General features: G+C 36.5%; 1 protein-coding gene across 1 annotated transcript; it reads right to left on the reverse strand.

Annotated features, from left to right (window-relative positions):
• Window positions 1-178: 178 nt before the first annotated feature.
• itgb3b (integrin beta 3b) lies at window positions 179-15,595 on the reverse strand. Its single transcript, XM_087794086.1, has 15 exons — window positions 15,488-15,595; window positions 14,998-15,083; window positions 14,207-14,411; window positions 13,885-14,137; window positions 12,512-12,674; window positions 12,284-12,445; window positions 12,120-12,215; window positions 11,011-11,100; window positions 9,639-9,773; window positions 7,858-8,302; window positions 2,899-3,121; window positions 2,724-2,824; window positions 2,248-2,367; window positions 705-871; window positions 179-572 (listed from the first exon to the last, which is right to left on the reverse strand). Exons 1-15 carry the CDS (start codon window positions 15,585-15,587, stop codon window positions 504-506), a joined length of 2,415 nt encoding a protein of 804 aa, XP_087650212.1. The 5' UTR covers window positions 15,588-15,595; the 3' UTR covers window positions 179-503.
• Between the last annotated feature and the right edge of the window lie 819 nt (window positions 15,596-16,414).

Below are 16,414 nucleotides of genomic sequence, written 5' to 3' on the forward strand. Positions count from 1 at the left end.
AATGGAACTAAATACATACATATTTCTGGGAATACAATACATACGTTAAATTCTAATGTAAATAAATATATATGCATTCCTCTATTTTCTGTATTTAATTCCACTTAAATTTCCAAATAATGGCATTTCTTTCTCTCCTCCAAAACAATCCTAGGTAGGAACAAGGATAACCTGATTGGTTGTGTTAGTTTTTAGTTTTAATTATAAATACACCAAAAATCCTATAAGACAACAGTCGATCCGAGTGTTTCGGAAATACGCCTTACAAGATTGAAGTTATTAATTGATTAAGATTCACTATTGTTTCAAGGTATATCATTAAAAACAATTGAAGAGAAATATTTTATTATAAATTACTTTGTTTCGTGATTAATGGGTATATCCCATTTATACACAACACATTTTGTCAGTATCTCATCAGTATGCATTCATAAAAAAAACGACAGTAGGAACTTGCACATGTTGTTGTGACACTTTAGAAAGTCTTTTGTGGTCGTCTAGCATCAGTCTTTTCCTCTGTAGGTGATGTTCATGAAGGTGGATGTCGCTCCTTTGTACAGAGGATTGTGTCCCTGTTAGTACACAAGAGGAGAAAACGTTAGTTCAAAAAACTAAAGAAAGTAAAACACAACACACAATAGTTTCTGCAGAGAAATATAAGGCCACATATATTTTTTAAAAGGAACAAATGCAACTTCACTCACCGTGTCCCATTTGGCTCGTGCTCGTTCTTCTTCGAACCTGGCAAACTCTCGCCTGTCATGGATGGTCACCAGCAGCTTCCAGATGAGCAGAGCCGCCAAGCCCAGAATCAAGATGGCGCCTGCCACGGACAGCAGCAGCACCAGAATATCTGGACCTTTGGGGCAGTCTACAAAGACGTGACGATATTGGTTAGTGAGATTAGGCCGAAAAAAACCCCAACAACTTCAAGTTTATATATGTGTGTGTGTGTTTGTGCTTTTACTTAATCCTCTACCATGAATTTCTATATAAAAATGACTACTAATGTCCAAAAAATATTTGAGAGTAAAACATTAGTAGCTCCACTTTTTCCTTGTTCCTCATCATTGATTTCAGTCGGTGATAACAACTTACTACCAAGGAAGGTGCTGAAGAATCTGAAGGAAGCTACTCGTTACTCTACCTCATCTTTTGAGTGTCCGGACATCTCTTTCTCTTTGCACGGATTTTGAGATTAAGGATTAACTCTTGTGTTATCTAAGGGTCAAAGTGACCTGAAGGCTCGCAAACAAATGTGTGCTGTGACCTAAAGACAACACAAGGGATACCAGAAACACATTTGTTTTCAAGGTTTAAAAAAAGAAACTTGGTAAATGAATCTTTAATATGAATATATATATTTATACATTCATATTAAAGATGATATATATATATACAGGTATATATATTTAATCAGGGCCTATTATTTAATTGATTAAAAGTGCGTGTAGGTGTTTGTGTGTGTGTGTGCATGTACGCGTGTGTAGGTGTGTCTATGCGTGTGTGCTTGTGGGTGTGAGAGTGTGTGTGTTAAAACACTTTAGGCAGTAGTTTTTCAAAGTAGAGCTAAAGCTGGTTAGGATTAGGTTCAGCTGCAACGAGCCTCTTCCTGACGACCCTATAAAGATGCAGTTTTCCTACATGTGCTTCATATTTCTCAGGTGTAGGATCAACAGTTTTTTGCTGCTGGTGGGAATACCAGAATGAATCTTTGTCAAAGCCTGACACATCTTCAGCTCTTTATCCGCCGCCGACTCATCTGACAAATCTCCTCGTAGTCTGAGATCCATCTTCGTGTTACTTCCTAATTCTCAAGTTCTGCTTACTCTGTGTCTTTCCACGCTTTGAAGGAGAGTCAGCAGCTTCCACGAAGAGCAGTCCAGCTCTTTAATGAGGAACTCACTCAGCAGGGCGATGCCTGTTCAAGGCAGCTTTTGCTCGTCTTCTCTGCTAAACTTGGTGCCTTAATTAAACGCACATATTCATTAAAGGAGGACCCCTGGACGGACTTTCTCCGCGGGCTCAGCTCCTCATTAAAACACTGTTTTACTGCCTCATAATTTCTCTGTTTGGCCTTTTTTTAACAAGCAGAAGCCATTGCTGGAACGATTGAAGAACTTCTTCTAGGTAAATCTTTGTTGTTACTCTCCTCTCACGGTTAAAGTAAACATCAATTTTTATTAATTTATTACCGCAAAGGAAAATGCATATCAAAAAAGGTGGCGACCAACACCACCGTCTTACCAGGCTCTTTCACCACAAACAAGATGGACTTCCCGTTGGCATCTTCGTAGTACTGAAACCGCTCCACACAATCGTCCTCGTCCTTGTAGCTGCAGTTCACAGCGTTTGTATTGTGAAGAACTGCAGGAAGAAGCAAACACCAATACATTTGTGGATGTAATGCCTTCTTTTAAATTGAAATAAAGCACAGACATGTTTTTATATTTGATTAAACATAACAACTGCCCTTAATTTGATCTTCAAAATAAAGTGATGTTCTTTAGTTTTAACTTTGAAGCAGTAATCTGGATGTACAGATTTGACAATAATACATTTTATAAATAAATATAATGTTACAATTACAACATGGTGTCCTGTGCCCTCGAGTTTTGATCCTAACTCTGTCTTTTATACGCAAGATGTCCCTCTGATATACTAAAAAACTAATGTTTTTATGTCCCTATTTCTTGTATAAGAAGTAAAAAATGTGTTCCCACCTATTTCATCCACCAGCTCAATGTGGTCCTTACAGATTTTCCCGCAGGACTGGTCGTCGAACAGCTTCCCCCTCTTGAAGTGCTTACACTCCACACAGTCCCTGCCATGAGAAGAGCTACTTTGAGTCGTCCATCGTGACGCATGACGATGCATGTCTATGTTAAGCCACCCCACTTCTTCATGGTGCAGGCGTCCGGGCAGGTGGGGCACTTGTCACAGGTGGCCCCGTACGCCCCGGGTTGGGTGCACTCACAGGTCCCGCACACACACTGGCCCCTCCCACTACACAGCAGGCCCATGCCGGACATACAGGTGTCGGTTCTTCTGGAGCAGTTGCAGTTCTCCCCCTGCCAGTCGGGGGCGCACTGGCAGAATCCGCAGTTGCACACACCATGGCCTGAGGAAATAACTGATGGTTATCATCACAAAACAATGCTGTCAGAATTATTTCATGAGGATCATTGCAATTTAATGATTCGGTGAGATATTACCACAGGTCTGTGACTTCATATTGTCATGTTTTTTTGTATATTATGTGTTATTTTCTTAGATTGCTTTCTACTCTCGAATTTTTTCTACCTTGCCAGCAGGAGGCAGGTGTGCTTCCTTCCAAAGGATCACCAGTTGATCGCTTCTCCTGACCAAGTTTGGCTCAACTCTGATTGCTCTTTTTAGTTGACTTTTTGGATTTTTCCTAAGACTGATCCTGAAGTTGACAGTGTTTACTTTGCGGGTCTGAGTTCAGTTCCATCCATATACCTGTCTCCTGTGTTTTGGATTTTTTTGGCGGGATATTTTTTGGTTTTTGCACAAGTTGGAGGCTGTTTTAGATTTACCCTTTGTGGATATTATTTGTTAAAGATATTAACTTTCGGATATTCTCGGCTGTTTGGGACTGTTTCTGTGTTTTAGGTCCTTCGACACTTCCTGTTTCAGAGCTGTTCATTTAAACCTTAATTGTAGCAGTTATTAACATCTTGATCACAATTAAAAGCATGTATTTAAAAATAAATCTTAAAATATATTTAAATATTTAACCAAAGCATTGCATGAAATCATACCAAATATCATTTTCATAAAAGTGAAAAAAACAAACTGTGTCATATCGTTTATCCATTTAAACATTTACCTCGGGCAGACAAATGTACTTGTTTTAGTTTGAGCAAATATTTAGTAAATCAGCCTATTATTCCTCTAACATCCCTCTTCCATTTCCCAGATCAGAAAAACATAATAGATAAGAAAATAATCTCTTTAAAAAAAATTGAATTAGAAATATAGAATATAAATTTAAAAAAGAATAGAACAAAAAAAACATGAAAAGAAATTCAAGGAAAGGACTATTCAAAAGATGTTAGAGATGGGATGGGGATATTAAAAGATGTAAAGAAAGTTGTATTAAAACAGAAAACACAAAAAGTTAAATTGGTCAATGTCACTCACATTATTGAGCATAAACAAGTAGCCTAGAAAGGGGGTCATCGGTTGAGAACTAAATACAATATTTGTTGGAATTTTTTAGAACAATATGCCTTAGTGTTGTCTTTGAAAAATGTCATTTTCTATTGCACTTAATATGATGAAATATATTCAAATATATTTGACAAGGCCAGGACAAACCCAATTATAGATGCATGTGATTATAAAACAACCTGAAACAAAGTCTGTTAACACAATTTTCCATAGCTCTCGCAATTTTATGCTTATAATGAGTCCGGAGTTTAAAACGAAGACAATCCAGAAATGCCGCCATTTTCTTTGTGTCAAGCCCAATTCAAAATAGACTTATTTTTTCTAAAATATGTAATATTATATTTTTAAAAGTATGGACAGCGTCTCTGCAATGACATGCTGTTCAAATGTATTGTTCTCCCCCTTTTCTGAGTTGAAATATAGGATGTTTTTTATTACCCAATACAATTTATGTTAAATGGATTTGAAAAATCTGTTTTTATATTTACTTTACATTTTGATAAGTGTTTTGAAACGACATCCAACTGCTGCTTTGAAAAGGTATTGTTATGATGATTCAGACATAAAAATAAACCATCATTTGACTTAAGAAACTAAAACACCGGCTTCAGGAACACCATATGACAATAACTTTCTTCCTGGATATATGTGTCACTGAAGGAGCTGTTCAGTAGCTACCACAGAAAACAACAACCACATAGCATGTCATGTCCACAAGGTTGTTGGTCTTGCAGCGTCACTGACAAACCACTGAGTGTTTTTTTTTAACATCCCACAACACAAGTCTTGGACAAAAGTATATCAAAGGAGCTGCTGAGAAGAGTCTGACTAGAGGAGTGATGAGACAAACATTTGACCACGGGAACTCCAGCTGATCTACACCCTCTCCACCACAAACAAAGGCAGTAGTAGCAGGACATGTCGTACATACTGGCAGAGTTCTCCCCCACATTACCTCTCAGCAAACACAGGATTTATATTTAGTCATATTACACTTCAAATGTGAGTAAGGAGAAAGGTATTTGCCTTTAATCTCTGGGTCTCTGGGGAGAACAGACAAACATTGCTCTGGGAAACCAGTGTTGTGCGAGGCGTCTGGGGGAGTGATGTGAGTTCAAGTACGCATTCCATCTTCAGGCAAAAATGAGTCTGAAGATGGAATAGTACATGGTTTCTATCCAGAGAAAAGATCCAAATTTCACACGTGACAATGTCGATTAATGTTTGTAGAACACAGGCCTGTGGAATCATGTCCAGCAGGAGCTCATTTAGAAAATGACCTCAGTGATAAAAAATGTCCTAAATATATTATGGAATACATCAAATAGTGAAATATCTTCTTGGTTACATTTTACATTTTTAATTTGCCGTCGTGAAAGAATGAGTGAAATTTAAATGCTTTTATGAATTTGAATGTATCATCTATCTCAATGATTGATGAGCTCTACATTGATTTGACTATTTAGTCATATTGTTTCATTATGTTATGGAGGAACTGCGTTATATGTTTTCCAACTATTATATCATAGTTGCTATCTCCCGTCATTTTCAACATTTTCAGCCCCTCACCTCTGACCTGTGGCCTTAGGGAATTTAATTATTTGAAACCCCTGAGCTAGGATAGTTTTTGAATCATTCTTCTTTTTGTTATCTATTCTTTACAGTGGCCCAAAGGTTCAGTCCAAATTGAAATCTGAGGCAAGTTTTCAAACACTGAAACAAAACATATTCCTAATTTGTTTTGTAAATTTGTTTAAATAAATTATAATTTTGTTTCAGAGTTTGTAAAATCGTTTCAGGAAATTGTAACTTGGTTTCAGAGTTTGTTAATTTGTTTCAAGAGTTTTTACATTTGTTTAAGAGTTTTTAAGTTTGTTTAAGAGTTTGTAAATTCGTTTCAAGAGATTTTAAATTTGTTTAAGAGTTTGTAAATTCGTTTCAAGAGTTTGTAAATTTGTTTAAGAGTTTGTAAATTTGTTTAAGAGTTTGTAAATTTGTTTAAGAGTTTGTAAATTTGTTTAAGAGTTTGTAAATTTGTTTAAGAGTTTGTAAATTTGTTTCAGAGTTTGTAAATTTGTTTCAGAGTTTGTAAATTTGTTTCAGAGTTTGTAAATTTGTTTAAGAGTTTGTAAATTTGTTTAAGAGTTTGTAAATTTGTTTCAGAGTTTGTAAATTTGTTTCAGAGTTTGTAAATTTGTTTAAGAGTTTGTAAATTTGTTTAAGAGTTTGTAAATTTGTTTAAGAGTTTGTAAATTTGTTTCAGAGTTTGTAAATTTGTTTCAGAGTTTGTAAATTTGTTTCAGAGTTTGTAAATTTGTTCAAGAGTTTGTAAATTTGTTTAAGAGTTTGTAAATTTGTTTCAGAGTTTGTAAATTTGTTTCAGAGTTTGTAAATTTGTTTCAGAGTTTGTAAATTTGTTTAAGAGTTTGTAAATTTGTTTAAGAGTTTGTAAATTTGTTTAAGAGTTTGTAAATTTGTTTAAGAGTTTGTAAATTTGTTTAAGAGTTTGTAAATTTGATTCAGAGTTTGTAAATTTGTTTCAGAGTTTGTAAATTTGATTCAGAGTTTGTAAATTTGTTTCAGAGTTTGTAAATTTGATTCAGAGTTTGTAAATTTGTTTAAGAGTTTGTAAATTTGTTTCAGAGTTTGTAAATTTGTTTCAGAGTTTGTAAATTTGTTCAAGAGTTTGTAAATTTGTTTAAGAGTTTGTAAATTTGTTTCAGAGTTTGTAAATTTGTTTCAGAGTTTGTAAATTTGTTTCAGAGTTTGTAAATTTGTTTAAGAGTTTGTAAATTTGTTTAAGAGTTTGTAAATTTGTTTAAGAGTTTGTAAATTTGTTTAAGAGTTTGTAAATTTGTTTAAGAGTTTGTAAATTTGTTTAAGAGTTTGTAAATTTGATTCAGAGTTTGTAAATTTGTTTCAGAGTTTGTAAATTTGATTCAGAGTTTGTAAATTTGTTTAAGAGTTTGCAAATTTGTTTCAGAGTTTGCAAATTTGATTCAGAGTTTTTACATTTGTTTCAGACTTGTACATTTGTTTCAGAGTTTGTAAATTTGATTCAGAGTTTGTAAATTTGTTTAAGAGTTTGCAAATTTGTTTCAGAGTTTGCAAATTTGATTCAGAGTTTTTACATTTGTTTCAGACTTGTACATTTGTTTTAGATTTTTTTTTTTTAAATGTCAGACTTGTAAATTTGTCTAACAGTTTGTAAATTTGTTTCTGAGTTTTTGAATCTGTTTTTAGGAAATTTTAATTTGGTATCAGAATTTGTAAATTTGTTTCAGGAAGATGTAATTTCGTTTTTGAGTTTTTAAATATCTTTCAGGAAACCAGGGCCGGGTCTAGACAGGCATGTATGAGGGGGCAGCCACAAATCTTGAGGGGGCATTGTGCTGTTACTTACTTACTTACATGTAAGTTTGAGGGGGCACAACATTTATTTGAGGGGGCCAGGCCCCCTCTTGCCCCTGCCTAGACCCGATCCTGCAGGAAACTGTGATTTGATTCATCATACGTTTTTTCAGGAATTGTAATATTCATTTAGAGTTTGTAAATCACAAGGTGACACATGTGACTAGACATCAATCACACGAGCAACATGTTGGCGTGGACAAACAACCAACACGTCATTGTGAAACAACAGCTCCAGAAGTTCCTCACCTGAACAGAGTTCTCCCTTGTAACGGAGACAGTTGAAGTCGTCGCACTCGCACAGCTTCCCCCACACCTTCCCGAAGTCGCTGGTGTGACAGACGCACTGGCCGCACACACAGTCTCCACGGCCGCTGCACACGGCGGCCTGCAGGCCTCCGGTGCCCGACGATCCTCTGCAGCGGTCCTGCTCGGCAGGATCGTAGTCTCCTTCTGCACACTCGCAGTGCGGTCCCAGTCGACCTGGGTGGCACTGGCAGATGCCGCACTCGTAGGTGCCGTTGCCGTGGTTACACTTGGAGCTGTTGGGCTGCGCTTTGGCCTGGCACTTGCAGTCGCACTCGAAATTGACTGTGACGGAAAGAGAGTCTTTGAAGCCGACGGGTTTGATGATGAACGTCTTCTTCTTCTGTTTGGGACAACCTCGCGCCCGAGCCTCCACGCTGAAGGACACCTAGCAGCACAAACACATGCACTTAGTGTGGTCATAGCCAGACAACAAAATATACCGTTTTTATGGTGAGTGTGGCACAAATTGAACTCAAAACGGTAGAAAACAATGACCAGTCTTGAAATTTTAAACAGTTTTGTGTACGAAAAAAACAAGTATGACTGTATTTAGAGTCTGGTATGACTGGACAGCTCCTTGAGTACCAGACTTATTCACCTGCACTGCAGGAAGGAAAGATTCCCTCGCTTCTTTCTGCCCACTGCTTTCAGGCTAGTCAACCCTTGTGTTTTCTCGGGGTCAAAGTGACCCAGTTGCCCGAAAACAAAAGGTGAACCTTAACCCAGAGGCAACACAAGGGTTACCTCAAACACCTTTTTTTTCGGGCCTTCGGGTCACCCTGACCCTGAGATAACACAAGTAGTGTGTGCATGTGTACTTGTGTTTACTGTTGTTGAAATATGTATTATTATTGAATTTATTATTCTGTTTTTTTATCTTTATTTTCATATTTGTGTTATTAGTTGTTCATTATTAGTTATTATTATTATTTTTATAAATATGCATACAGTAATATATATTGTTTTATTGTTGTTGTTATTATTTTAAATAAGCATTAATATGTAACTTTGTTTAATTTTGTGTGAACTGCAGTAGCAACTCAAATTTCCCCAGTAGTGGAAAGAATAAAGAAATATCATATGATATCATTTAACAAGACAAATCTTACTGGTACTACAAAAACATGGCAAATCGTCGTGTTGAATGGAATTGTGTCAAACGTCTTCCTGAAACTTAGAATGGCACAGACCACCCCATAGATGCCCCGAGAGCCAAATGTTGGCATTGCACATCTGGGAAATGTCCAGAATCTCTGCAGTTACAACATCTGGAGATAAATAACTCCATATATGGAAATGTAGTAAAATAAATGACCAGAGGCCAAAGCATGTCTCCTGGAGTCATCAGGGAAACATGAGGAAGTGTGCCAGAGAAAATGTGATGGAGGGGGAAAAAAATTAAAAAAGCAAAGGACTTGGTTTAAAATTGGAAGTTGGCTGAAAAACAGAATGAAAAAAACAGGAGGACTTCGCTGTTTTCTTGATTCTTGAATAGAAGAATCAGAACATTCCGTTAACAAGTTAAAAATACCAGAAAAGAAAAGGAAATGGAAAACAGAACGTTGCAGACGGATGACAAGAAGCAACTAAATTCAACACTTCCTCCTTGTACGGTGTGTCTGTTGTTCGCCTGATATGTTGAGGACTTTGTGTTTAATAATGTGGGAAACATGTTTACCAATCACGTCACCGTTTCTTTGTTCCTTTCATGTTGGACTTACTGTATCCCCGATCTTTAGTCCGGAGCACGACTTAAGGCCCGGGATGACTTCTCCGTTCAGACAGGTAGCATTGAAGGACAGAGATAACTCTTCTGGGACTCCTAGAAGCTCCAGCTCCACCTTAGAGCGAATTTTCTAGGATCAGACAAATGCAGGTGGAATGAGATCATGTCTTCGACACTGCAACACATTTCTGTCATTTCTACAGTACAACCAATTCTTGTTCAAGTTTAACTGTATATTGTTATGCATTTTGGGTAAAATAAACTGAATTAAAGAAAAATGTATTCCAGTAAATTAAAACCTTACGTTGGTGTAATCCGGAATTTACCGTCATTCATTTTTCTTTCATTTACAGTACTTTATTGGTCATTTTTGCCTGGTATTTTCTGCTCATTTTAAAGAAAATTAATGTCCGTGAATCTTAATGTCCTTCAACAAAGGTGGAGAGTTATGTAGTATAAATATTAAAGCATAAAAATAAAACCGTATTAACAGTTTTGGACTTAATTCAATTATTTTGTGGGACCTTTCTCTTCCTCCATATTTTTTGCAAATATTTGTAATTCGATCCTGCTCTTCAGTTCTCCACAGGGTAATGTTACTTTAAGAAAACAATGATCAACAACAATCTTTTAGGAGCACGCCAGGGACATTTTATTTACGTTAGGAATATGTTGAGAGGTTTTACTTTATAACGCCTTTAAACAGATCAATACATTTAACTAGTCTAGCAATGACAGTCTGAACAATATTGATTAAGGAAAGGATGGAAGTATTCAGAAAACATTAATGTGAAAAATGTTTTGTCAAGAAAATATCTTGAAGGAACAAAATGAAAGCACTAACCAGAAATAGAAATTCACAACATGGTTATAGCATTAAAAAAAGGGAATTGTCAAATTTATTTTGATAAGACAATTGTCATAATCATAATAAACTATATCATTATGATGATTTTGTTGGCCAGATAATACATGGGTAATTAAATTCATTGGTTACTTAAAAATATGTACAATTATTAACTCTTTTCTATTAAAATTGCATCAAATATTTTAAGACATTGGAATAACTCAGTGAAAAAAAGCAACATTTGGCACATGGGCTGCACAGGCTTAAACATTCACAGTGAGTTTTTATCAAAGACCAAATAGTTTTTCATGATAAATGCATGCTCATGTAACAGGCTCTTTAAGTTATATTTGAAGTTATAATTTTGAAATTATGATTCATAATCAATTCACCCAGTCTTGTCTCTTGAAGTGATGATCTAAAGTGGTCTTTAAAACCACTTCCTTCTACTGCATGTGATGAGTCAACTAACACATGGTTGTTTGTTGAAAAACAGCATGTGTGGTGATGTGTCACTCACAGCATAGGCCTTTAGAATGAGCTGGATCACGTTGCCAGAGTCATTGGAAAGAGTTCCTACTGTGGTTCCAGGGATCAGCTCGCTGAAGTTCTGAGAAACAAGTACAACAATGACGACGTGAAGTCAGGAAAATCAAAGCTTTCGTGATTTGATACGCGTTTGCTTTATCCCCAACAAATATTAAATTGATTCCTTCATGTGTGGATCTTAAAATAATGACAGTAATCCAAATGTATTTCCACATCCACCGTTGGGTTATTTTGAAAGAACTCTGCTTGCACTGCCTAAATAATGTTTGGACACACATTCTTCTGAAGAGGCAGAGTCAGCTGAGGTGGCCAAAGGTGTTTAAAAGACCTTAATTGCCCCAGTTTTCTACAGACAATGATGTGATGGTTTCCTCCTTAGACGGAGACCTTCCTTTTACACTGGGAAAAATAGATTTATACAACACCAGTGCCAAACTGGTACTCTAAAAACATTGGCAATTCTTAATGGTGCCTGCAACCAGGCATAATCAAGTGATAAACAAATACACAGCAATCTATTTATGGTTTTATATTCATCAAGTTTTTTGTTTTTTGGCAAAATACAAGCGATATCTAAAGGTTCAACACTTTGAACATTTTTCCATTGTAACAAACTGCAGAAAAACCCACAAAATGAATGATGAATTTATAACTACCTGCTGGTATATATCAAATGAAATGCAATGCAAATTGCAACCAATTAATGTACATAGAGTAATAATATAAGATAACTTAAAATTAATATCAGATATTAAATCGTACTAAATGTGTTTTTAAACACTTTAATTGAAGTTTTCCCCAAAAGGGAGTATATCAATCACAATTCTGCTTTTGTGGCTGAGGAAAAGTTTGTGTGTATAAATGTATTTTTCCATTGTTTTCTTTCACCAGGATATCAAACATGAGACCAAATGTGTATCATATTGTTGTTGTTTATCATAATTTTAGATAGTTATTACAATGTCAATTTTCTTGACAAGTTTTTACTAAAATATCTGTATTCTTGACCCTGAGCTAAAACAAGGGTTAAGGATGTGATATTTCTGTATGAATGTCAGGTAACACCCTCCTATAACTGACCTGGTAAAGAGGAACCACAGAGTTGGTGACAGCGAAGATAAGGTTGATGTTGTTCTCAGAGATCTTCTCTGTAATGAGAGCCAGAGAAGGGTAGTCCTGCAACATAAACACAAGTCAGCATTTTGTCAGATGCAAACAACAAATATAACTTAATCTGAAGTCACCAAGATCGTGGACATGCTGTACACATTCTCTGCATCCAGGTGACACTTTCCATCGTGGGGCCGGACTATACCAGAGAGACGTCCGTCCAGAGCCACGTGAGTCTTTGCATCCGAGGTGAAGATCAGGAGATGGGAAGCACCGGGACGCCATCCAATACGATCCTAGCAGCCGTCATAAATACAGTGAATACTGTCCCAGGGGTCAAGTGAAAATCATTTATATGTCACCTTGCAAACAGCGGCTTGGATGATAGCATCGAATCCTCCCTCCGGAGCATCTCGGTTCCTGGACACCATCTGCTTCCTCACCTCCTCCGTGAATCGACTCACTTCCTCAGTCAGAGACAGAACATGTTTGTAGCCAAACTGGGGCAAGCAGGTGGTATTGATGCTGTGAAAAACACAAGAAGAATGATCCACAAATCAAAGCAGTCTGTGGCTAAGGATCAGTGCTTCGACTCCTGGCTTTAATTTATAGTATAAAAATCTTATAGTCTTAAGAGACAGCTTTCAAATTATTTAGAAAAAAGAATCAACATGATTAAGTTAAGGTTTGATCAGACAATCTCAAACTTAACCCCAAATTAAATGTTTCTTGTTAACAAATTGTTGGGAAAAAATGTATGAACACAAAAAAATATATAAATGGTTAAAAAAACATTTTCTTAAACCTGACCTGAATCAGAATAACATACATATTGTTATCTCATATTTTTGAGTTGCACAATATCATATCCTTTTCTTCTAATTTGTCACAATGACGAAAAAATTATTTTCTTTTTAGATTTTTTCTAATAAATACAGATGAATCACATATATGATAGATGTCACAACACGATCTGGAGCATGCGTTGGTGTCTTCTCGTTTAGACTATTGTAACAGTTTATTTTCGTGTCTTAACAAGAAGGATCTGTCTCGTCTGCAGTTAACACAAAACTATGAGAGAGAATTCTGACCTGCTCTAGTAGAAGAACTCACATTTCTCATATCCTTAGGAAATTCTTATTTGTTCAGACTTTCCCCTGATTTTCTGGAACTCCTGTGTTTGTCTTATGTGTCTTGACCTTTTAAAGTATATATTTTAACTGTGCATTGTTTTTGTCTTTTTAAAGGGCTTTCTGACCCTGGTCTAGAAAGGCGCTTTACAAATAACCATTACTTACTTACTATATATAATTGAAATTCTATCTCTTGGATTAAAGCTTTCTGTGAGTCTGATAATAAACTACCAGATAATCCAATAGCTTGATTAAGCCTGCATGTAATATGTATTTGTTGATGAGGGGCAACATGTAGACATACTTAGTTTCCTACTGAAACCCATGCTAAGATCCAGAAACCAGTGTATGCAGATATTATGAACATGTTTATATCTCCACATGCTCCATCTCAAGTTTTCTCCGTACCGTCATGTGCTGTAATAGTCTATGATATTATGATATATGATATAATGCCCTGACAGAGCCATGTTGCATTAACTTAACTGAGGCTAGTGTAAGCAAGTCCGCTCGTCCCCAAAAAAACAACAATCTGGGTCACAATACTAGGCTTTCTTTTCTTTCTACCACTCAGCTCAGATTATACCTTAAATGTATTTTACCTGTAACATGGATTCTTTACAGCTTCTTCGGGGGAGATGTACATGTACGGAGAAAGCGGCTTGTCCACAAAAGCTCCGAAGCCCATGCGCAGGTTACTGGTGGTACGGTTCATGGCCTCAGCCAGACCCTTACCCAGAGTCCTCAGGCGAAACAGGTCATCGTACATGGAGTAGGAAAGGTCCATCAAATAGTAGAGGTCGACAGGGTAGTCGTCCACTTGACGAACCTTCACAGTGAAGCGTTTGGAGTCATCTTGGAGCAAGATTAAGATGCTGGATCAGGGAACTTCAATCTTTCCAAAGATGCTGAGAGGAGACTCACCTGGTCTGAGAGTGATGGAGAGTTTCTGAGGCTTGATCTGGGTGACGTCCTGTGTGGCTCCGGCAGCCTTCTTGCTGAGAGGTCGGTCTTCAATTACCTGAAGCCTGCTAGTTGGAGACTCCACAGCATGCGGAGCGCACCCTAGTTCTACCAGGTTACTCTTCAGGTCACAGCGAGAGGAGGTGGCGAGACCCTTACCAAATTCCTGCGGGAGAACATTCATTAAAGGGCAAATAATGAGTTGATTCCAGTGATAATAGATAGTGATAGATCTTGGACTTCTATTGTACTCATCAGTATGTGTCTGTTTGTACAAAACTCTATTTGCATTGAAATATTCACATTAGAAAATGTGCGTAAGCCCCGCCCACTTAAAACGCCTCGTTTTTCTGAATATGTCACTGGTTTACCATAACCACAGTCGAACATCAAGGTTTGTGATCGTCATTGTGCCGCTTATCCATGTAATAACTTCAATGAAACTGGCCGGTTAAAAGCTGAGCTATTGAGCATGGTTTATTTAATTATTCAAGACTGTAAATGGGGGTATGCAGTTTGGTTTTATTGAGCATTTCTTCACAATGTTGGGCTCAAATGACAATAATAAGTCTCACAAGACACCAAGGTATCTGGCCCTTGTTTTTGTGTTTTGGGACACCCATCTAGCAATTTGTCTAGGCTTGCTGAAATAGCAAGAACTGAAGTTATTTATAGTGTTGCATAAAATCCTTTAATAGCCCAAAACTCATTTTTGTGAGGGTTGGCAAATGGATTTTAAAAAGCTGACTCACCTCTTGGATGCACCATGCACAGCTGGGGTGCAGTGCCAAACACTGCTTACATGTGCTGGCCCCCCTGCTGGTGCACACGTTTGAGCCTGGAATAAGGCAACAAGTTTAACATCAGCATTTTACTACCACGCATGTGACTTCTGTCTGACTCAGAGTGAACACGTCAAAAAGGAATTAAAAAGTCCATCTCTATTATTAAATAAACAAACTAAAAAACAAACTTGAAAATTAAAATGTCAATACAAAGACACAACTAAACAGAAGTAAAGAATAAACTAATAAATATTTTCAAATTCAATAATAATGCCAAAGCATTTTTACACATCAGTTCCATTCCATCCAAGTGTTTTGGGGTCTGTAGATAAAAGAACAGGTACTGACCATTGCATCTACAAACGCTCTTTGGTTGAAAACAATTCATTTATTATCTGTATTCAAATAAGTTTATAAGACATTTGAAAAAAAAAGTATAAAAGAAACTAAAACTCACAATAAGCGCTGCTTATTCCGGTAAATATTAAAATAGCGGTCCAAAGAGCCACTCGTGCCGGGAGAGCATCCATCATGTGAGGAGGTAGAGGTGAAGGCATCTGACACTTACAAGAACTTGGACCCTCAAGACTCCACCGAGTCAATATATATTTGGCTGTGATGGGCGGGGACGGAGCAGGAGCCAAACTTAAACCTCCATGAAGCTTCCAGGACTTCTTTCTACACTGTTAAATGTATGTTTGCGCAAACGAGTACCTACTTGTTTTGCGTTCTGTTATCCAGATAATCGATTAGTGAAAGTGACTTTTATAAAAGTTTTGGAAAAACACATGTCAAGTTTAACACCCGCCACTCAATCCTCGGGGTTTAAAGGGTGTCAGGGCGACCTCTGTGGGTAAACCAACAGTACATACCTGCCATTATATCAGTATTATTTATTTAAAGATGATAGTGTCTTCTGCATTGGTAAGATACGTTTTACACTTCGATCAATCATTTTCAACTAATACACAAATGTGTCATCTATAATAAAACAATGTTATCTATGTTATTATTAATTTGATGCTCCAGCATCCAAAAGCCTAGGGGACAACACATAAATAAATAACTATATGAATAAATAACATATAAATACTCGGCATACTCAATAGGTATACCGCCAGCGATATGGTGAAAAGACGAAGTTTTAAAATATATGAGAAAATATATGTTGCAATAACGCAATACATAAACAATTGAATGTACAAATAAATAAACGTTTAAATGCATACACACAAATAATTAGCATCATTCCTATACAAAATAAAACCATAAATAATGTATTTAACTTTTTTATTCACACATTTATTTATGTATAAATACATGTATTTATATATTTACAAGTATCTCCTTTCGTAGAAATGCACATGCGAAACTATTATTTCGT

This window comes from Callionymus lyra, chromosome 6 (genome assembly GCF_982586985.1).
Source record: "Callionymus lyra chromosome 6, fCalLyr1.hap1.1, whole genome shotgun sequence".
NCBI classification, from domain to species: Eukaryota; Metazoa; Chordata; class Actinopteri; order Syngnathiformes; family Callionymidae; genus Callionymus; species Callionymus lyra.

What these genes read in the sequence shown, in the direction of transcription:
- itgb3b (XM_087794086.1), bottom strand. Translation starts at nt 15,587, where the DNA reads ATGCCTTCACCTCTACCTCCTCACATGATGGATGCTCTCCCGGCACGA. An exon ending in GACGCCTGCACCATGAAGAA is followed by an intron (nt 2,825 to 2,898) that starts GTGGGGTGGCTT and finishes TTCTCATGGCAG; the next exon opens with GGACTGTGTGGAGTGTAAGC. An exon ending in GTTTGTGGTGAAAGAGCCTG is followed by an intron (nt 872 to 2,247) that starts GTAAGACGGTGG and finishes ACGTCTTTGTAG; the next exon opens with ACTGCCCCAAAGGTCCAGAT.